Source organism: Oncorhynchus mykiss, chromosome 16, assembly GCF_013265735.2.
Source record: "Oncorhynchus mykiss isolate Arlee chromosome 16, USDA_OmykA_1.1, whole genome shotgun sequence".
NCBI classification, from domain to species: Eukaryota; Metazoa; Chordata; class Actinopteri; order Salmoniformes; family Salmonidae; genus Oncorhynchus; species Oncorhynchus mykiss.
In genome coordinates, this window is record NC_048580.1 from 32,843,424 (window position 1) to 32,865,871 (window position 22,448).

Genomic DNA, 22,448 nt, shown 5'->3' on the forward strand with positions numbered 1-22,448 from the left:
TGGAGTGCATCTGTGGACTTTTCCATGTGAATATTAAAGTCACCAAATATTTGAGTATTATCTGCCATGACTACAATGTCCTATAGGAATTCAGGGAACTCAGTGAGGAACACTGTATATGGCCTAGGAGGCCTGCAAACAGTAACTATAAAAAGTGATTGAGTCGGCTGCATAGATTTCATGACTAGAAGCTCAAAAGAGGAAAACGTCTTTTTTTTTTTTTGTAAATTGAAATTTGCTATCGTAAATGTTAGCAACACCTCCGCCTTTGCGGGATGCATGGGGGATATGGTCACATCAAGATTATGATCAGTGATTAGTTCATAGACTGTAACTGTCTTGGAAGTGAGGGATCTAACATTAAGTTGCCCTATTTTGAGATGTGAGATATCACAATCTCTTTCAATAATGGCAGGAATGGAGGAGGTCTTTATTCCAGTGAGACTGCTAAGGCCACGTTTAGTTTTGCCCAACCTAGTTCGAAGCACAGACACGGTCTCAATGGGGATAGCTGAGCTGACTACACTGACTGTGCTAGTGGCAGACTCCACTAAGCTGGCAGGCTTCAATTTACATCAATTTAGGTTTTCACCAGGAGTTGACTGTTTATGTGAGCTCAACTCCGTTACCCAAAGTTAATTATTGAAGGTTGAAAGAATACAAGACTGTAATACCCTAGATCTAAACCATTTAACATTCATTCCTATTTTCCCTTCAAAACAACTAAAGTATTTTGAACGATCAGATATTGTTGTAGCACTTTTAAAATGACCGCATGGATGTGCTGTAACACAGAGTAATAGGCTCTTGGATCAGCCTCAGGTACTGTGTCTACATGGTAACATGATTTCGTAGGTGTCAGAAAGGTCCTCGGAGGTGTTGTCATCCTTAAAGAGGACTTGTCAAGTTCATTAGAGGGCTCTATATCTTTTAACCAGATTAATGTTAATGGCCATCGGCTTTACGGGTGATTAGTTCAGTAGGCCACCAGAACAGTGAGGAGAGATGCGTATCATTCCTGCTGATTAAGCAAAGAGTGCCCGGGCCGAAGAGGAACATGGCGAATGCTTGATAGAACCGGTACAAAAACCTGGTAGAACCAACAAAATTATGAATTGTCTGTTGTCACAAAGACGGCACATTTGGAACAGGAGTTAAAGCTCTTTGATGTGTGGGGTAGTCCCTCTCCCTTTACTCAAACTGTGTAGACACAACCAGGGAGTAAGGAGGAGACTAGATCGTGATCTGAAAGGAAATAAAATAGTAACTTCCAGTACTGCAAAAATAAAGGTATCTTATGATAAGAGTCCAGATATCCAATCGTTTTCTTTTAGCCTGGAGTGGTTTGCAAGTCTATTGAGACAATAGGTAAGTGACGTACGGAATCCAGATAGCACTTTATAATAAAGCATGTCTAATGGATTAGTAAATAGTTTATTAATAATTTATTGATCATTACTCCATTCATAAGATGTTTAATTTACACTATATATACAAAAGTATGTGGACACCCTTTCAAATTAGTGGATTAGGCTATTTCAGCCACAACATTGGATGATAGGATGCCACCTTTCCAACAAGTCAGTTCGTCAAATTTCTGCACTGCTAGAGCTGCCCAGGTCAACTGTAAGTACTGTTGAAAAGTGTAAACGTCTAGGAGCAACAACGGCTCAGCCACGAAGTGGTAGGCCACACTAGCTCACAGAGTGCAGAATGCTTAAGCACATAGCGTGTAAAAATCATAACACTCACTACCGAGCGCATAACGCACATAGCGCATAAACACTCACTACCGAGCTCCAAACTGCCTCTGGAAGCAACATCAGCACAAGAACTGTTCGTCGGGAACTTCATGAAATGGGTTTCCATGGCCGAGCAGCCGCACACAAGCCTAAGATCACCATGTGCTATGCCAAGCGGCGGCTTTACACCACGTAAAACTCGCCACCATTGGAAACGGTGGAAACGCTTTCTCTGAAGTGATAAATCACGCGTCACCAACTGGCAGTCCGACGGACAAATCTGAGTATGGCGGAAGCCAGGAGAATTCTACCTGCCCGAATGCATAGTGTCAACTGTAAAGTTTGGTGGAGGAGGAATAATGGTCTGGGGCTGTTTTCATGGTTTGGTCTAGGCCCCTTAGATCCAGTGAAGGGAAATCTTAACGCTACAACATACAATGACATTCTAGACGATTCTGTGCCTCCAACTTTGTGGCAACAGTTTGGGAAATGGTTTGTCGAGATCGGTGTGGAAGAGCTTGATTGGCCTGCAAAGAGCCCTGACCTCAACCCCATCAAACACCTTTGTGATGAATTGGAACACCCACTGCGAGCCAGCCCTAATCGCCCAACATCAGTGCCTGACCTCACTAATGCTCTTGTGGCTGAATGGAAGCAAGTCCCTGCAGCAATGTTCCAACATCTAGTGGAAAGCCTTCCCAGAAGAGTGGAGGCTGTTATAGCAGCAAAGGGGGGACCAACTCCATATTAATACCCATGATTTAGGAATAAGATGTTCGACAAGCAGGTGTACATATACAGTGCCTTGCGAAAGTATTCGGCCCCCTTGAACTTTGCGACCTTTTGCCACATTTCAGGCTTCAAACATAAAGATATAAAACTGTATTTTTTTGTGAAGAATCAACAACAAGTGGGACACAATCATGAAGTGGAACGACATTTATTGGATATTTCAAACTTTTTTAACAAATCAAAAACTGAAAAATTGGGCGTGCAAAATGATTCAGACCCTTTACTTTCAGTGCAGCAAACTCTCTCCAGAAGTTCAGTGAGGATCTCTGAATGATCCAATGTTGACCTAAATGACTAATGATGATAAATACAATCCACCTGTGTGTAATCAAGTCTCCGTATAAATGCACCTGCACTGTGATAGTCTCAGAGGTCCGTTAAAAGCGCAGAGAGCATCATGAAGAACAAGGAACACACCAGGCAGGTCCGAGATACTGTTGTGAAGAAGTTTAAAGCCGGATTTGGATACAAAAAGATTTCCCAAGCTTTAAACATCCCAAGGAGCACTGTGCAAACGATAATATTGAAATGGAAGGAGTATCAGACCACTGCAAATCTACCAAGACCTGGCCGTCCCTCTGGATGAACTGCAGAGATCTACAGCTGAGGTGGGAGACTCTGTCCATAGGACAACAATCAGTCGTATATTGCACAAATCTGGCCTTTATGGAAGAGTGGCAAGAAGAAAGCCATTTCTTAAAGATATCCATAAAAAGTGTTGTTTAAAGTTTGCCACAAGCTACCTGGGAGACACACCAAACATGTGGAAGAAGGTGCTCTTGTCAGATGAAACCAAAATTGAACTTTTTGGCAACAATGCAAAACGTTATGTTTGGCGTAAAAGCAACACAGCTCATCACCCTGAACACACCATACCCACTGTCAAACATGGTGGTGGCAGCATCATGGTTTGGGCCTGCTTTTCTTCAGCAGGGACAGGGAAGATGGTTAAAATTGATGGGAAGATGGATGGAGCCAAATACAGGACCATTCTGGAAGAAAACCTGATGGAGTCTGCAAAAGACCTGAGACTGGGACGGAGATTTGTCTTCCAACAAGACAATGATCCAAAACATAAAGCAAAATCTACAATGGAATGGTTCAAAAATAAACATATCCAGGTGTTAGAATGTCCAAGTCAAAGTCCAGACCTGAATCCAATCGAGAATCTGTGGAAAGAACTGAAAACTGCTGTTCACAAATGCTCTCCATCCAACCTCACTGAGCTCGAGCTGTTTTGCAAGGAGGAATGGGAAAAAATGTCAGTCTCTCGATGTGCAAAACTGATAGAGACATACCCCAAGCAACTTACAGCTGTAATCGCAGCAAAAGGTGGCACTACAAAGTATTAACTTAAGGGGGCTGAATAATTTTGCACGCCCAATTTTTCAGTTTTTGATTTGTTAAAAAAGTTTGAAATATCCAATAAATGTCGCTCCACTTCATGATTGTGTCCAACTTGTTGTTGATTCTTCACAAAAAAATACAGTTTTATATCTTTATGTTTGAAGCCTGAAATGTGGCAAAAGGTTGCAAAGTTCAAGGGGGCCGAATACTTTCGCAAGGCACTGTACTTTTGGTTGTGTAGTGTCAGTCCTTATAAACCATTTACTTATAATAAGTTAAGTCTTTTTGTTTGGCCTCATGTAAAGTGTGGGCTATTTATACATGATAAATAATGTAGAAATATTTTGAGTGACCAGTGTAACTTCTCACAAAACGATGGACATGCTTAACGTCTCAAAATATCAATGGTAAAATGATTAGCACCAAACACAGGATGTAAAAAGGTTCAATGCAGTTGTTTTTATCACAATACCACATCTTTTCTGGGTAACAATCATCTTACTGTGATTGTTTTCAATTGAAATGGTCAAAAAGAAACAAAAGCAGCTTCTTAGCAAAGAGCAATTTCTCAAACAAGAATTTTGAAAGGACTGTCTGGGAGTGGTCTGAGTGTTGAGGGAAACACTGAAAACTAGCTGTTATTGGCAGAGAGGTTTGGAACTATCTTTCTTATTGGTCTATTAACCCATTTAAAAAACTCCATACAACCAAAACAGGCATACATTTCAGACTGTCTTCATAAACAGCTCTTAAACCACAAGTGCATTATCATAACTTTCACAATTTCAAAGTATTGTTCCAACCTCATAGTGTAGAAATATATGAAACACAGGATAATCACGTGTTTGACTGCAGGAAATATAGCAAACATTATCAAACATTTTATTCACAAACACTGTTGTGAAACAACTGTTGCAAGGTCTTAACGAAGAGTTGTAATGTGTTGCTAATCATAAAACGGAACGGATAGTTTTTCTTTCTTTATTCCTTCATTACTATTGATATATGAATAAGGTACATGTATGATTTACAAGTAGAAATGTTACATGTACTATATAACCTTTAAATATTTCCAGTGCTTTAGTCTTTTAACCGCAGACCATTTTTACACATGGCTTTGCTTGGTGACACATTTACTGGGCCTTTAAAGGTAGCAACTCTTCAAACGTATGTAGTAGGTCATTGAAATAATGTATTCAGAAATGTGTCTATGGACTGCTCTTAATCTCTCGTGGACAAATTCTCTGCGTAAACTGAAGCATCTGTTTCAATGGGATGGAATGCATAGGATATGGAGCAGCAGTAGTTCTGGTGTTTGGGTTTTGATTGATTATTTGGACATACAGAGGTTCCTCCTTTAAAAGTTGCGAGCTTACGCCACGGAACTTTCAGGTCATTTGTGGTTTAGTACGGTACCCTGCGTCAGCACCTCATTGCTCCAGAGCAGCGCAAGGGGGAGTTAGAGCACTGATTAGGCTTTTGGGTCCTACTGTGTCTCAAACTGACACTGAATGGGCGACATAAACCTAAATAGAAACTGATAATTGATAACTTACTAAAACTGTTGTTACGCTAAGGTTTTTATTATGTTTTTATTATTTATTACACTTTAAGGGGCATTGCACTAATAATGGCGCCCGACTAGAGAAACGTTCCCGCTGTTCTGTTCTTAGTGCCAGTCTGCACGTTCAAACTAAAACAGTGTAGCTAATAATGGCATATTTATGCTGTCATTAATAAAATAATGATAAAAATACTTTTTCAAAATGACGATGTTTATTTAGTTATGGATTCATAACGAATTACTATGAGAATAAATATCACTGAATTACAGTAATATCCTCCAATCCTTCAATTCTCTAAATGTAATTATTGGAGGAGAGTCACATAATATTTTTCGATATACTGTAGGCAACATGAGTCTCATGTTGATTAATGTGCTGTAGGTCTTATTTATTTAAATAGCATATTGAAGTTAGAAGCAATAGGATTTGAAGCAATAGCCTATGTAACAGTATAGCTCTGTCCCTCTCGCCTCGAACCAGGGAACCTCTGCACACATCAACAATCACCCTCGAAGCACCACTACTTCAAGGTCTTAAAGCGAGTGACGTCACCGATTGAAATGCTATTAACGCGCACCACTGCTAACTAGCTAGCCATTTCACATCTGTTACACTCACCCCCTTTTGACCTCCTCCTTTTCCGCAGCAACCAGTGATCCAGGTCAATAGCATCAATGTAACAGTATAGCTTCCGTCCCTCTCCTCGCCCCAACCTGGGCTCGAACCAGGGACCCTCTGCACACATCAACAGTCACCCTCAAAGCATCGTTACCCATCGCTCCACAAAAGCCGCAGCCCTTGCAGAGCAAGGGGAACCACTACTTCAAGGTCTCAAAGCGAGTGACGTCACCGATTGAAACGCTATTAGCGCGCACCACCGCTACCTAGCTAACAATTTCACATCGGTTACGCCTACAACTATTTTAGCACCGTTTTACACTGCTCTGAAACAAGCATGGTCTTGATAAATCAACAAGATTTTTATTTTCACTGAATCTCCATTTGGAGATTGTCTGGAATGCTGGAATGTATGGAATGTCTGGAATGTCTGGAATGCTGGAATGTCTTCCAATTGCATGTCCATCTTGGTAAATGGTTTATAAGGACCTACATTAAACATCGTATGAATGATCTTATGAATCATTATTAAATACTTTGAAAGTTGTTTATAAACGTGTGAATAATGATTGATACATTTTCAGTCAACTATTTAATAATCCATTATAAACGTTTTCTTACATGGAGTTATGAAAAGTGCCACCGGAATCCATCATACTGGCTAAATATTTGACGGTGGTAGCTTAGGTTTAGTGTCTTATACTCAAGGGCAAAACAAAGCCTACCTGAGTGTTGTTTGAGTTTGACGTTGTGTAGATAACAAGGCTTTGATTCCAAAGTGCTGACAGAGAGTCTGGGTAATTACCGAGCAACCACCACGGATTATATAAGTTCCACCTGCAGACGTTGGGCTTTTAAGGAGCACCCTGTGGAAAAACGCCACACAACACATACGTTTATAGCATTAGAAAACTCACTAAGTCAAGCATTTATGTCATATGTTTCTATTTCATGTACACAACCATAAAATGTTTCCTTTTCAAAAGCAAAATGTTTCCCATATTTCTTATGGAAGGGAAAATAGCATTCTTGCTTGTGTAGTATAACAGTCTAAGTAGATTACATGTCTGAAATGGGAGGAGGGAGGTTGTCACAAGGGTGCTGGTAGTAGGCCCTTCTGCGGGACAAAGCGAGAGGTGTGCTGTGCAAAGCAGCCATTCCTATTTCCACTGGGCATAGCCTTCCGTGAACCGCTGGACGCTAACATAGCAACCACAACACTGCTCTGTGTATCTGAAAGTAGTCCCTGCAAGGTGTCCAGCCCCTCTCTAGGAAGCAGAGATGCTAGAGGCTGAACCCAGTGGAGGCCAACTCGCACAATTTCTGCTAGAATCACGATACCTCACTCTATCAATGCTGGTATGTACTGGAGTAGAATTTATGATCTGTGTAAATTAGCATTTTGTCTTAAGTCAGTTTTTAGTACTGTAGAAATAGATAATGTAAGTTGTGTATTTATTTATATTGATGCAATAGTAATGTTCGCTGAGGGAAAAACCTCAGCTCAGCAGAAGCAAAGTTTGTTCGAGGTTTTATGCTAAGGAGGTACCGCTCCTTAAAAGCAGTAAGTCTGAAATATGTTTGTTTACAGTTGTGTAGTGGAGGAATGGGTAGGAGCCCAATACTAATTCATAGAATTGTCTTAAAATTGTCCAGACAGTTTTCTTGAGTTTCATTTTTTAGTCCAAGAATTAAGGTTGGCCTGTGTCTCAGTCGTTCTCTCCTTATAGACGGCAATCTTTCCATTTAAACAATGGATATAAGTTACTAATATAATAGTACTATATTTTGTATATTTACATTTTATCGTGTATGATAAACCTACGTTAATAAAACAAGAAGGTTAACCTTTCTCTTACTTCTGGTCTTGGTGAGATTGTGTCTTTTACTTAGAGCCAGCAAGGAGCCATCATGGCGACAGAGGAATTCTTGGAAAGGACTTTCTCCTAAAGTTCTAATTAGTGAATACGGAGCTTTTTGAGCTTTCTGGAAAAAAAGGCTGAAGACCTATTTGCTGCTTTCACACGCTTCTCCATGGCAACAGGTTAGGAGGTACTTGCAGCAGGAATCCAGTTTTCCACATACACGGAAGTGTGGAATTTGTCTTCTTTCTGAGCAAAAGATGACTTTTGCATGGAGGGTCTAGTAAAGATGCTCACGATGTCACTGTCTCTCCATGAAAACATTTGGAGGGTTGCATTTTAAACAGGGTACTGTTCCAAAATGCTGCTTGATTATGCACTATAGGAAACCTACCTTTTTTAGAGTTGAAGTCCTAAAGAATCTCTTTTGAATCTCGGTCCCTGGTTTGAAGAATTGCTTAATTTTATCCCAAATTATTATTGGTAATTTACTTCCTAAAACTCAATATCACCTCTGCAGAGAGCGGCAACGCAATGAGACAATAGATAATAGGCAATGAGGCTATTAGATAATAGATGATAATAGATAAAAGATCTGAGATCAGATACTGAGATCTGACATTTGGGAGAATATTTGGATCGATCAATTACTAAATATACTCACATCTCCAATAACATTGAGGTTGGATTCTGACACCATCTTCTGGCTCAGTGTAGTGGCTTAGTTAGAGAGAACCTTACCGAGTCTCCATGTGGCAGACGCATCTTTTATTTCATTGTACTTTTCTTTCTCTCTGCAGCCATATCGGCCCCACATCAGCTTTTGTAAGGAAGGAACAACAGGGAAAGCCCAAGAGATATCCCGGGCTGTTCTTATTTATTTATGGATTTATTTCTGGATTTATTTATGACTCCCTCTGCTTGCTCGGGCCCCAGTTGCAGGCTGTCTTTCCATCCAAATGTGAATGGCACACGGAACACAAGTCTTTGTCTGAAAACAAAACAGAACACGAAGTATGTCGAAATCCATATCTTTGCATTAAGCCTTTGTTTTTTGACAATTATTTTTTTTTCTCACCAAAAGACCTTACATAAGTACATTTTGGTCTAGAGAACGAAGATATCACTCAGCAATGGTAATTAAAGCCTTGTCCTTTTTTAACTGCCGCTGTGTATTCGCATGAGCCCATATCACATGGTCATTTGAACTTGAGTCAGGGCTGGCTATAGTAAAGGATGTGGATCACCTGCAGGTGCAGGTTGTAGCCAGCTGTGTGGTCTGTTTTTTGTTTTGAGGTCGGAGTAGGAGGGAGGGCTCTGCAGTAGCGCTATAGCTGCAGGCAGCAGGTGTTCCAAGCAGGCTGTCATCTCTCTGGGTGTGTCCCAAATGGCACGCTACTCCCTATATAGTGTACTGCTTTTGACCAGATGGGCACTGGTCAAAAGCGTTGCACTATATAGGGAATAGGGTGCTATATGGGATGCAAACTCCCTCTACACCTGCATGACACCTGACTGACATGACTGCCTATATCCCATTGTCCCCTCTGTCCCCCTGTCTGTCAGTGCAGTGTCAGCCGTGGTGTCAGACATGGCATCGGGGTGCCCAGGCTGCCAACCCGTGCCAGCCAGTGTCAGATCACACTATGAGCTCCAGCTTTGTCCAGCTCCTCTTTGCCAATGTCACAGCAGGGCACTGCGGGGTTGCCCTCTGCTATTCTGTTCCCATGCCAGGAGAAGATGTTTTTCATGGCATTTGGAGAGTCTCATTTGTTTCTCCTTTGGTAATGTCAGAACAGCAGCTGCTAACTCCCTTTGGTTGAAGTTCCAGCAACTTTCCCAGTGAGCCTTTTCTGTGGGAGCTATTTTCTGTTTGAGACCCGCTGTAGTTTCAGGAAAGTTTTATAGTCACTTGTGAGTTATTATGGACAGTGTCACAACACATTATACAGTGTCTCCAGAAAGTATGCAGTATTCGTGCCCCTTGACTTATTACATATTGTGTTGCGCTACAGGCTGAATTCAAAATTGAGTACATGTTTTTTGGGGTTCACACCCATCTACACACAATGCCCCATAATGACAAAAATGTTGCACATTTAATTAACGTGAAATACAGAAATATGTTATTTACCTACATTTTCACACCCCTGAATCAATACTTTGTAGAAGCACCTTTTGGAAGCAATTACAGCTGTGAATCTTTTTGGGTAAGTCTCTAAGAGCATTATTCCTTTCAAAATTCTTCAAGCTCTGTCAAAATGGTTGTTGATCATTGCCAGACAACCATTTTCAGGTCTTGCCATAGATATTCAAGCAGATTTAAGAAAAAACTGTAACATTCACGCTCTTCTTGGTAAGCAACTCCGGTGTAGATTTGGCCCTGTGGTTTAGGTTATTTGTCCTGCTGAAAGGTCAATAAATCTCCCAGTGTCTGGTGGAAGCAGACTGAATCAATCAAATGTATATATAAAGCCCTTTTTACATCAGCTGAACCAGGTTTTCCTCTAGGATTTTGCCGTTCCATTTCTTTTTTATCCTGAAAAACTTTCCTTAATGATTACAAGCATACCCATAACATGATGCAGCCACAACTATGCTTGAAAATATGGAGAGTTGTACTCAGTAATGTATCGTATTTGCCCCAAACATAACACTTTGAACTCAGAACAAAAAAGTTAATTGCAAACAGAATGCATATTTTGGAATATTATATTTTTCCTCCTTTTTACTCTGTCAATTAGGTTAGTACTGTACAATGTTATTTATCCATCCTCAGTTTTCTACTATCACAGCCAATACATTCTGTAACTGTTTTACAGTCACCATTGGCCTCATGGTGAAATCCCTGAGTGGTTTCCTTCCTCTCTGGCAACTGAGTTACACCATCCAAAGTGCAATTAATAACTTCACCATGCTCCAAGGTATATTCAATGTCTGTTTTTTTTTACCCATCTACCAATAGGTGCCCTTTGTGAGACTTTTTAAAACCTCGCTGGTCTTTTTCGTTTAATCTGGTTTTGAAATTCATTGCTCGACTGATAATATAGATAATTGTGTGGGGTACAGAGATGGGCCAATCATTCAAAAATCATCTTAAACACTGTTATTGCACACAGAGTCCATGCAGCTTATGGGTGACTTGTAAGCAAATGTTTACTCCTGAACTCACTTACGCTTGCCATAACAAAGGGGTTGAATACTTACTGACTCAAGACATTTCAGCTTTTCATTTCTTTATTAATTTAATTAATTTAAAAAACATAATTCCACTTTTACATTATGGGGTATTGTGTGTAGGCCAGTGACACAAACACAACATCATGTGGAAAAAGTCAAGCGATGTGAATATTTTCTGAAGGCTCTGTATGTGTATTATAAGGCTTTGTAAAGGATGTTATTGCATTATATGTATGTACTTCATAAACAGTGATACCAGGAATGTCTCTCTGGTCTAATGGTCATCTATACCAGCCCAGCCCACGCATCTGGTTTTTTTCTCCCCTCTATACACCGAACTAAAGACTGAGTTTGGTAATCACTCTCTGAGAGTCAATGGAACTCTGAAAAATGTGACTGGACCCACTAGTTTCCTTTCAATGTGATAATGAGATGCAGTGTAAATTTGTTATTTTACTCTTTTCTCCTTAACTGATTCAGAAATAGCCTCCAAATTGTCCGTTGTCTGAACACTTTACTGATTTACGATGGGTCTTTTTAGAAATATATTCACAAACCATCTATCAGCAATGTTCTCCTCTAAAAGTTTTATATTTTCTATGTTATGGGTGAGTAGAATTCGGAGCTCATTGGATTGAATGGATCATGTTTCTGATTCTCAATCCGTGTCAAAGTTACCATGCATTAGAGCCTGGCTAATAAAGTAGTAGCATCTGGGTCATGGCATCTCTATCAGTCTGTCAGTTAGTCTGTCCTGTGGACTAGACCAACTGGGGATGATGAGGGTGGTATTGATCAGTTTAGGGATGAGCCGAGGATGAGATGATTGTCTTCGGTGTGTGGCCTAGGCCATAAGACAGAATATCATGTTCTTCTTAGCTGTCACCACCACACCCAATCGCTACCCCCCTTTCCCTTACCCTATGCCCCCTCCCCCCCACCCACCTACCCAACTCATGAGGGAGAGCTGAGTCAGGCGGCTAGGACTTAACCCCCCCCCCCCCACACACACACACACACATCCCACATCCCCTGTAGCCCAAGCACAGATTATGACCTTGGCCTGGCCACCCATGCAGGGGGGAGGAGCTGTCCCTCTTTAGCCAACCATGCAGGGACTGCGCATGAAAAGTGTGCTAATTACCAGCGCTAATGATGTCCTTGTTCATCACAGCTTAGCACCGCACCATTGCCATGTGATAATAACCCCGTAGCCTCAGTGAGAAGTTCAGAGTAGCATTATGACGATCACTTTCAATGATAGGGAGCAGGTAGGGTCAGGGGGTTTAGTTGCTAGCGGATCTCAATTTTGAGGATCTGTGATTTTCTGCGTGATGTAATCTAAATTAGCCCGTATGACTATGAACCTTAACAAAGTAGACCTGAATTGAGTGTAGCAAAAACATACTAGAAATGAGATTTTCAACTTCTTTACAGGTTGTATTTTGATTGAGGTCTAGGGCTTGGTTGGAGTAGTGTCACCGAAAGTGTGACGTCATGGCACAACTAAAGCATGATTTGTCGCTTAGCAACTAGGCAGGACTTATTTTCTCTGCGTTCTGTTTTGTTTTAAGTTTGACTCATTGATTCCCATTGACTGACAAGCAACTGGTATCCCAACGTGGTCAGAATCAGACAAAATAAATTCCCACGCATTTGTTCCGTACAATTTGGAAAACAGCTCGGAGCACGGCAGCCTGGCATTACGGAGCTAGAGCCTATAATCATTGTGCTGTAAAAATCCAGAATCCAGCAGCCGCAAACCATGTGGCCTCCTCAGAGTGGTGGCCAATCAGAACCATCCCCAGCCACAATGCCTTGTCACCCTGACTCCCTCCACTGTCCCTTCCTGGTTAGCAATAATGTTCCCTGAACATATGGGGGAAATTCTGGATTCTGTTCTTATGTAAGACAACTAGTATGTTCACCAAACTTGATTTGAACATATTCAGTTGACCTTGATACTCCAAATTTAAGGAAACAGGGGAAAACTATTAAATGTAATGACATTCATTCATATCTTCCTTATCTGTATTTTGTATTTTCTGCAATAAAATAACACTTGAGGCATAACTTTTGCAGAATTTAACATTCAATTAACCAAACCTTTTCGTCTGTGATATTCCCTCAAATGATAAGCGCCTATTTTCCATCGTTATGCCGTTTAATGCGATCAGAGCGCTAATCAGATTGCGTTGAAGTAACTCCATGACACAGTTGTGTCCGTAGTTGCTGCTGCTGGATTAGAGGGAGCTGTGCATGGCAGGCAGATCCAAGCCCTAATCTCTAAAACCCTCCTATGGTTTGGCCTTGAAGAGAGGCGAGGGCAGTGGTGTCACAGTGGGAGAGAGGGCTTTAAAGTCCAGGGACTACAGTTGAAAATTAACCAACTTTTGGGTTGTACCATTGGATTAATATATGTCTTTTGCATCTGTAGATACCAACCATTAGTCTGTGTGATTAACGGGGGCTGAGCTAGAGTGATGTTTATGAGAAGGTGCCCGAGGCCGGATCTTTTTACAAAAACGTCTGTAAAGTCTGAATGGTTTGAGCTACAAACGTATCTATGAAAAGCTGAGGCTCTCATGAACACGCACATGTAACATGTTTTGCTCTATGACGCTGACAAGTGACACAAGAAGGTTAGAAGGTAAGGGGTTCTTCTACATAGAAGATCATAGGAAGTACCAGGACCTAGTGTCGGTAATAGTGTCGGTAATACTGTAATAAGCTCACATAGTTGCTGCCACAAACTCTGCACAGTTGTCACTGACTAGTTGGATATTCATTTCCCAGTGAGCTAACAATTTCTGTACTTACAGCATTCATATAAATTCGTTTTTATCAGGTTGTTGCTTTGGCAGACCTTCATTTTTTATTGACATTTGTTAATAAAACTAATGAATGCAGCTGTTGGCGATAAGCACACTTCATTTAGCAGCCCTAGCACCAGCAAGGCAAAGTGTTCCCATTTTTAACCATTTCATGTGTCTGAAGGTAGGACTCCGCCTACTCGGCAGGCCCAGAGAGCAAATCAAGAGCACCTATTGGCCTACCACTGGCCAATCAGATAGCTCAGATCACTGTGTCTGCCCAGTTTCCACGAGCCATAGAATGTAAAAAGAAGCCTCAAACACACAGCAGTTGATACTGTGAGATTTCAAGACTTTTAAAACCATGACTAGAGAGAGACTTAATGAATACAGCAAAGTGCTGCTATTTTCATGATTAAATTCATGTTTAAGCTGTTATTAAGCACTGTCATCACTTTGTTCAAAGCCATAAAATGTGCATTCTCCCTACTTCCACTCGCGCTACAACCAGCACTGCAGATGCAATGAATGAGTACAGCAAAGTGTTCAGATAAGATAGCGTTGTTATTATTAGCAGCTTGGGTCTTTTTTTTAATTTCGAGGAGTATTTCACTTTCTCAAGTCATAGGAGTAACAACATGAATTGGTGCGTGAGGCAGAACAATGCAGCGCGACTTGAGTTTCGCCATCAGCTGGAAGACTGTGTCCCCTTTTCTCAGAGGAGGGAGAGCTGAGGGACGATAAGTTGGGTGAGTGGCAGCCTCACTGCTGCTCCCTCCCCCCAGACTGACCATCAGATGGCGGCCATCCACTCAGCTGTGCCTCGCTAGTAGGCTAATACAACAAATTAAATCCAATCAAACTTTATTTGTCACATGCACAACAAGTGTAGACCTTACCGTGAAATACTTACTTACAAGTCCTGAACCAACAGTGCAGTTCAAGAAGAGTTAAGAAAGTATTTACAAAATAAACTAAAGTAGAATATAAAAAATAATAAAAAGTAACACAATAACATAACAATAACGAGGCTACATACAGGGGATACCGGTACCGAGTCAATGTGCAGGGGGCACAGGTTAGTTGAGGTCATTTGTACATGTAGGTAGGGGGTGAAGTGACTATGCGTAGATAATAACCAGCGAGTAGTAGCAGTATACAAAATGTCCAGTGGTCAATAAAATAGTCCGGTGGTCATTTGATTAATTGTTCAGCAGTCATATGGCTTGGGGGTAGAAGCTGTTAAGGAGCCTTTTGGTTCTAGACTTGGCGCTTGTCATGCGGTAGCAGAGAAAACAGTCTATGACTTGGGTGACTGGTGTCTGACAATTTTATGGTCTTTCCTCTGACACCGCCTATTATATAGGTCCTGAATTGCAGGAAGCTTGGCCCCAGTGATGTACTGGGCCGTACGCACTACCCTCTGTAGCGCCTTGCGGTCAGATGCCGAGCAGTTGCCATACCAGGCGGTGATGCAATTGGTCAGGATGCTCAGGGTAAATGATCTATTACCAGTGTGATCATATACCACATTTTTTTTAAATATAATTTCAAAATGGTCTGAGAAGAACAACATTGGCAGGGCAATTCTGTTTTTAATTGGTTAATGTTGCATAGGCTTATGGTTTTGTTTAAAAAAAACCTGAGCGATAGATCTCAGCTTGCATTTTGACCCAGAAAGTGATCTTGACTCAGAAAAGGTTGGTGAACGCTGGTCTACATTGTTTTTCTATATTTCATAATTCTGTAATAGATTTTAGTTTTGAGGATGACGTTTGCCAGATAGTTTTGAGCAGTTTTGATTTGTCATGTGACATGTTTCATTTACTGTAGCCATGAAATGTTATGTTATGTTATGTTGTGTTATGTTATGTTGTGTTATGTTTTGTTATCTTAGGTTGTCTTATGTTATGTGTTATATTGTGTTATGTTATGTGTTATGTAATGTTGTGTAATGTTGTTGTGCTATGTTATGTTTTGTGTTGTGTTATGTTGTGTTACGTTATATTGTCTTATGTTATGTGTTATGTTATGTTGTGTTATGTGTTCTGTTGTGGTATGTTATGTTTTGTGTTATGTTATATTGTGTTATATTGTGTTGTGTTATATGTGTTATGTTTTGTGTTATGTTGTGTAATGTTTTGTGTTATGTTTTGTGTTATGTTATATTGTCTAATGTTATGTGTTATGTTGTGTAATGTTATGTTGTGTAATGTTATGTTGTGTTATGTTATGTGTTAAGTTATATTGTCCTATGTTATGTGTTATGTTGTGTAATGTTATGTTGTGTAATGTTATGTGTTATGTTATATTGTCTTATGTTATGTGTTATGTTATGTTGTGTAATGTTGTGTTGTGTTATGTTTTGTGTGATGTTATATTGTCTTATGTTATGTTTTATGTTATGTTGTGTAATGTTATGTTATATTGTGTTATGTTATGTGTTATGGTGTGTAATGTTATGTTGTGTTATGTTATGTGTTATGTTATATTGTGTCATGTTGTGTTTATGTTATGTTATGTTTTGTGTTATGTTATGTATTATGCTGTGTCATGTTATGTTGTGTTATGTTATGTGCTATGTTATGTTTTGTGTTATGTTATTTTGTGTTATGTTATGTTTTGTGTTATGTTATGTATTATGTTGTGTCATGTTATGTTGTGTTATGCTATGTGTTATGTTTTGTGTTGTGTTATATTGTGTTATGTTGTGTTTATGTCATGTTATGTGTTATGTTGTGTCATGTTATGTCTTATGTTGTGTTATATTGTGTTATGTTATGTGTTATGTTATGTTGTGTTATGTTATGTTGTTTTATGTTATGTGTTATGTTGTCTTATGCTATGTGTTATGTTGTGTTATATTGTATTATGTTATGTTGTTTTATGTTATGTTGTCTTATGTTATGTGTAATGTGGTGTTGTGTTATATTGTGTTATGTTGTGTTTATGTCATGTTATGTGTTATGTTGTGTCATGTTATGTCTTATGTTGTGTTATATTGTGTTATGTTATGTGTTATGTTATGTTGTGTTATGTTATGATGTTTTATGTTATGTGTTATGTTGTCTTATGCTATGTGTTATGTTGTGTTATATTGTATTATGTTATGTTGTTTTATGTTATGTTGTCTCATGTTATGTGTAATGTTGTGTTGTGTTATGTTATGTGTTATGTTATGTTGTGTTATGTTATGTTGTTTTATGTTATGTGTTATGTTGTCTTATGCTATGTGTTATGTTATGTTGTGATATATTGTGTTACGTTATGTTTTGTGTTATGTTGTGTTATGTTGTCTTACGTTATGTGTTATATTGTATTATGTTATGTGTTATATTGTGTTATGTTATGTTTTGTGTTATGTTATGTTATGTGTTATGCTGTGTTATGTTATGTTGTCTCATGTTATGTGTTATATTGTGTTATGTTTTGAGTTGTGTTATGTGTTATGTTGTGTTATGTTATGTGTTATGTAATGTGTTATGTTGTCTTATGTTGTGTTATATTGTGTTATGTTATGTTTTGTGTTATATTGTGTTATGTTATGTTTTATGTTATGTTGTGTTATGTTGTGTTATGTTATGTTGTTTTATATTATGTGTTATGTTGTCTTATGTTGTGTGTTATGTTGTGTTATGTTGTGTTATATTGTGTTATGTTATGTTTTGTGTTATATTGTGTTATGTTATGTTTTATGTTATGTTGTGTTATGTTGTGTTATGTTGTGTTATATTGTATTATGTTATGTTGTTTTATGTTATGTTGTCTTATGTTATGTGTAATGTTGTGTTGTGTTATATTGTGTTATGTTTTGTTTTGTGTTAGGTTGTGTTATGTTGTCTTATGTTATGTGTTATGTTGTGTTATGTTGTGTTATATTGTGTTATGTTGTGTTTATGTTGTGTTATGTTTTGTATTGTGTTATGTTATGTATTATGCTGTGTCATGTTATGTTGTGTTATGTTATGTGTAATGTTATGTTTTGTGTTATGTTATATTGTTTCATGTTATGTTTTGTGTTATGTTATGTGTTATGTTATGTTGTGTTATGTTATGTTGTTTTATGTTATGTGTTATGTTGTCTTATGTTGTGTTATGTTGTGTTATGTTATGTTTTGTGTTATATTGTGTTATGTTATGTTTTATGTTATGTTGTGTTACGTTATGTTATGTTGTTTTATGTTATGTGTTATGTTGTCTTATGTTGTGTGTTATGTTGTGTCATGTTATATGTTATGTTGTGTTATATTGTGTTATGTTATGTTTTGTGTTATGTTATGTGTTATGTTGTCTTATGTTTTGTGTTATGTTGTGTTATGTTGTGTTATATTGTATTATGTTATGTTGTTTTATGTTATGTTGTCTTATGTTATGTGTTATGTTGTCTTATGCTATGTGTTATGTTGTGTTATATTGTATTATGTTATGTTGTTTTATGTTATGTTGTCTTATGTTATGTGTTATGTTATGTTGTGATATATTGTGTTACGTTATGTTTTGTGTTATGTTGTGTTATGTTGTCTTACGTTATGTGTTATATTGTATTATGTTATGTGTTATATTGTGTTATGTTATGTTATGTGTTATGCTGTGTTATGTTATGTTGTCTTATGTTATGTGTTATATTGTGTCATGTTTTGAGTTGTGTTATGTGTTATGTTGTGTCATGTTATGTTGTTTTATGTTATGTGTTATGTTGTCTAATGTTATGTGTTATGTTGTGTTATGTTAAGTGTTATGTAATGTGTTATGTTATGTGTTGTGTTATGTGTTGTGTAATGTGTTATGTGTTGTGTTATGTGTTATGTAATGTGTTATGTTATGTGTTGTGTTATGTTATGTGTTATGTAATGTGTTATGTTATGTTTTGTGTTATGTTATGTGTTATGTTGTGTCATGTTATGTTGTCTTATGTTATGTTTTGTCTTTGTACTATCAAAATAAAGAGAGTCCCACACTCCATATATCAACTTCCAGTCATTTATTGGGTATTTACCAACGTTTCGGCATCACTGTGCCTTCGTCATGGTTCACGTTTTGTGTGTTTTTTGCTATCCTTTTGTTACTATGTGTTTGTGCCTTGTTGCATCTTAATAACCTGCCATATAAAGCAGTGTGTTAGTTGCTAACCCCCTGACTCTGTGTGTTTCAGTCGTGACAGTGACCTCTCTAAAATCATCTCCAACCTCCACCACACAAGACAGCACGGCATGCCCGAGGACCAGCCAGCCACTGACCTCAGCACCAACACAGGACAGATAGGTAAGATGCTACAAGACCTGGGATGGGGGATTGGGTGTTGTGTGTGTTTCTATATGTCTGTGTATTTCTTCGTTTTTCTCCCTGTATTCTACCAATTTGCGATAAGGTTCCGTTTTCTTTACATCAACATGAGTAATTCATCACCATTATGCATTCGTAACCTTAATTTGCTGTAATTAGTTTGATTGGGGAACTTACTGTCAGCTTATTACTGATTCCTGAAGGTGGCTCTCAAGTCGATTACCTCAGGTTCTTGTGTGCCTGTTCTATTGCACTCCAGGTTTATCCTTAGCCCCCTGTTTTAAATTACCACTAAATAAATAGCTTTGTTTGCCATTAATCCAGTTTCATGGGCGTAAAGGACACCATGGTGTGTGTTAAGCTACAGTAAGAGCCTTCTGACAGTTTACAGCCCAACAGTTAAACGCCCTAATAACACCAGCCACTGTTTCATCAGTTTTAGTTGTGAATCAGACTGTTTTCGTTCGGAATCAGACTGAATGTTGGAACGTTATACTTTCAGGTAGATACTTGTGTAATATTTCTGTGTAACATGAAGTGATAGAGTGGATTGGTATTCTGATGATAACTTTTCTGTTTTTTGTCCTTGTTTATTGTGATCTGTGCCCATGTATGCATACGTATGTGTTTCATCAAAGGAATATTGAGTCATTTAAATGTTTTATGTTACCTTTATTTAACTGGGCAAGTCAGTGGCCCACAAATTATTATTTACAATGACGGCCTACCCCGGCCAAACCCTAACCCGGACGAAGCTGGGCCAATTGTGCGCCGCCCTATGGGACTCCCAATCACAGCTGGTTGTGATACAGCCTGGAAATCAAACCAGGCCGTATCACCAAGTGATGCCTCTTGCACTGAGATGCAGCACCTTAGACCGCTGCGCAACTCGGGGGCAAAAAACGTTGTCTAATTTTTCTAAAGATAGATGGTTCTATTTAGTAGACATTGAATAATCTACCACTAATAGGGATTAGCCGTGTCTGAAGTCCCCTACTGTTTTGGTGGACGAAGGTGTCAGGAAGGGCCATTTATACTGTAGGGACATACTGTATACATATTACACTCAAAATACTCTTTCATTCCAAACTATCTCCCAAATGTTGGGTTGGTAGTGACCCGCTGGTTTGTGGGTTAAAACTAGGTTTAGCCGAGCTAAAACAGTTTTGGTTAAATAGAGTTTGTCAGAAGAAGTTCAGGATTTTACAATATAAGATGTCTAAGATGTTAGGTGGATCCTCAGGATGAAAGTAGTCTATGGGCCAGGAGAAACTGGAATTCAGAGTTTGGGTTTCTTTAAAAAGTCACGACAAACTTGTAAAGTGTTACCAACAAAGTTGGTCAACCACAGATGGATCCCATAAAGCAGTACCCATACCATGTTCAAGTGGTACATTGTTCAGAGGGGTGAGCATTACCCCCTGTGGACATTCTGTTCTTCTTCATCACATTAGTCAGAGGGGCATACGTGTGGCATAGTCACACCCCAAATCCGACACCTCGTCTTCTACTGTATCTCTCTGATCTCATCCGCCCAGAAGCTTAATTGCCCATACGGTACATAATACAGAGGAATGAGGGGGCGGAGGGATGTCTGTTTATCCCCCCTCACGTGGGTGGGGGACGGGGGTGATAAAGTCTCAGCTGTCCAATGTCTTCAGACCCATGTTTGGGACAGATTTCCCAAAAAGACCTGTCTAATCAGCTGCTAAGCCTAATGGAGAAATTAGCCTGTGAATGGTAATCTTAATGGAGAAAGACACAAAGCGACGAGGGAGGGTAGGGGGAGGAGGATGAGGGGGAGGGGGGAAGAGTGCGGTGCGGCAAGCGCCGGAGGGGGCCTGGGCCTAAAAACTGTCAGTTTGAGCATTAAAGGGAGATTTAACAGGGTGGCTAAGCGGCTCGCTACGTGTCTGTAAACAAGTCCAATCCCATCAGCCACTGGCTCACATTCTGTCTGCCAGATAAATTAGAGAGAGACACACACATACACAGTAGTGCGTGTGCGTACACACACACACATGGGTGTACGTGCACATCTAACGCACACACAAACAAACACAGATGTGTACATGCACACGCACGCACACACACGCACACTTATAATTTGTGTCATATAACAGTTTTAATACCTGACACATGATATGAACTTTTGAATCGTTTTGAATCGTTTCTCCAAAGTACTGTCATGATGTTACTAGTTTCAATGTAAACTACTTAAATTGTGACTGTGGTAGGATTGTGGTAGGATTGCTCCAATATCATAGCAGACCCAGACTGGATCCCAAATGTCCCTATGGGCCCTGGTCAAAAGTAGAACACTATATAGGAAATAGGATGCCTTTTGGGATGCACACCCAGACAAACACTACTGCTAACACTAGTGCTGTACTTCTGTTACATTCTTTAGTGTAGTGCTAACTGCTTTCTGTTCTGTTGTAGCATCAAGTCTATTATTGAGCTCACTCCCCACTGTCTAACTTCCATAGCAGGCCTGTGGTTAGAGAAATAGAGAGAAAGAGAGCGGGAGGGAGGGAGAGAGAGAGAGGGCGGGAGGCAGTGTGCCACAAGAAAAGTTTGGAGCGCGAGAGAGAGAGAGAGAGAGAGAGAGAGAGAGATGAATGAGCGTGGTGCTGGTATCAGGGGAGGGCGGCTGTGGCGGCGGGCGGCAGTGTGTGTGTGCGTGCGTGTGTGTGTGTGTGTGTGTTTGTGTGTGTGTGTGTGTGTACGTCTGTGGGTGTGGGTGTGCGTGTGTGTGTGCGTGTGCGTGTGCGTGTGTGTGTGCGTGTGTGTGTGTGTGTGTGTGTGTGTGTGTGTGTGTGAGGGAGGTCAGAGGAAAGGGAAGCAGGCTGCTGAGCCGTCTCCGTGCCGGAGTGGGCCGTTAATTAAATATGAGGGACAGACAGGAGGGCTGACTCCCCCCTCTAGTCCCCTCCCTCCCTCCCTCCGCCTCCCAGGCCCCTGGCTACTCTGGGGCTGTGGAAGGGAGGGAGGGAGGAGGGGAGGAGGGGAGGAGGGGGAGAGAGCAGGGGCGCCGGGCTAAGCGTCTGGCTGCCTGTGGAAACTGTAAACCGTGGCTCTGCGGTCAGACCAGAGAGACTAACTGGCGGATAAGGTGTTTTTGTATAGCTTTTTTTTTGTGTGTATGTGTGTTTGAAAGAGAGGATTTTTTTTAAACAGGGTATTATTAGCCTCTTAGGGAGCGTTGGTTCCATCTTGGTCCATCACACTCCTATTAAACAATCT

At 39.8% G+C, this 22,448-nt stretch overlaps 1 protein-coding gene across 5 annotated transcripts in view; it reads left to right on the forward strand.

Moving 5' to 3' along the window:
- The window catches only part of LOC110491833 (sterile alpha motif domain-containing protein 11), a 97,727-nt gene that overhangs the window by 26,901 nt on the left and 48,378 nt on the right, over positions 1-22,448 (forward strand). For all 5 annotated transcript variants that reach the window (XM_036946730.1, XM_036946731.1, XM_036946729.1 and 2 more), the window contains exon 4: positions 19,072-19,181. In XM_036946730.1, coding sequence (XP_036802625.1) covers positions 19,072-19,181 — 110 coding nt within the window. The remainder of the gene's footprint in view (positions 1-19,071; positions 19,182-22,448) is intronic.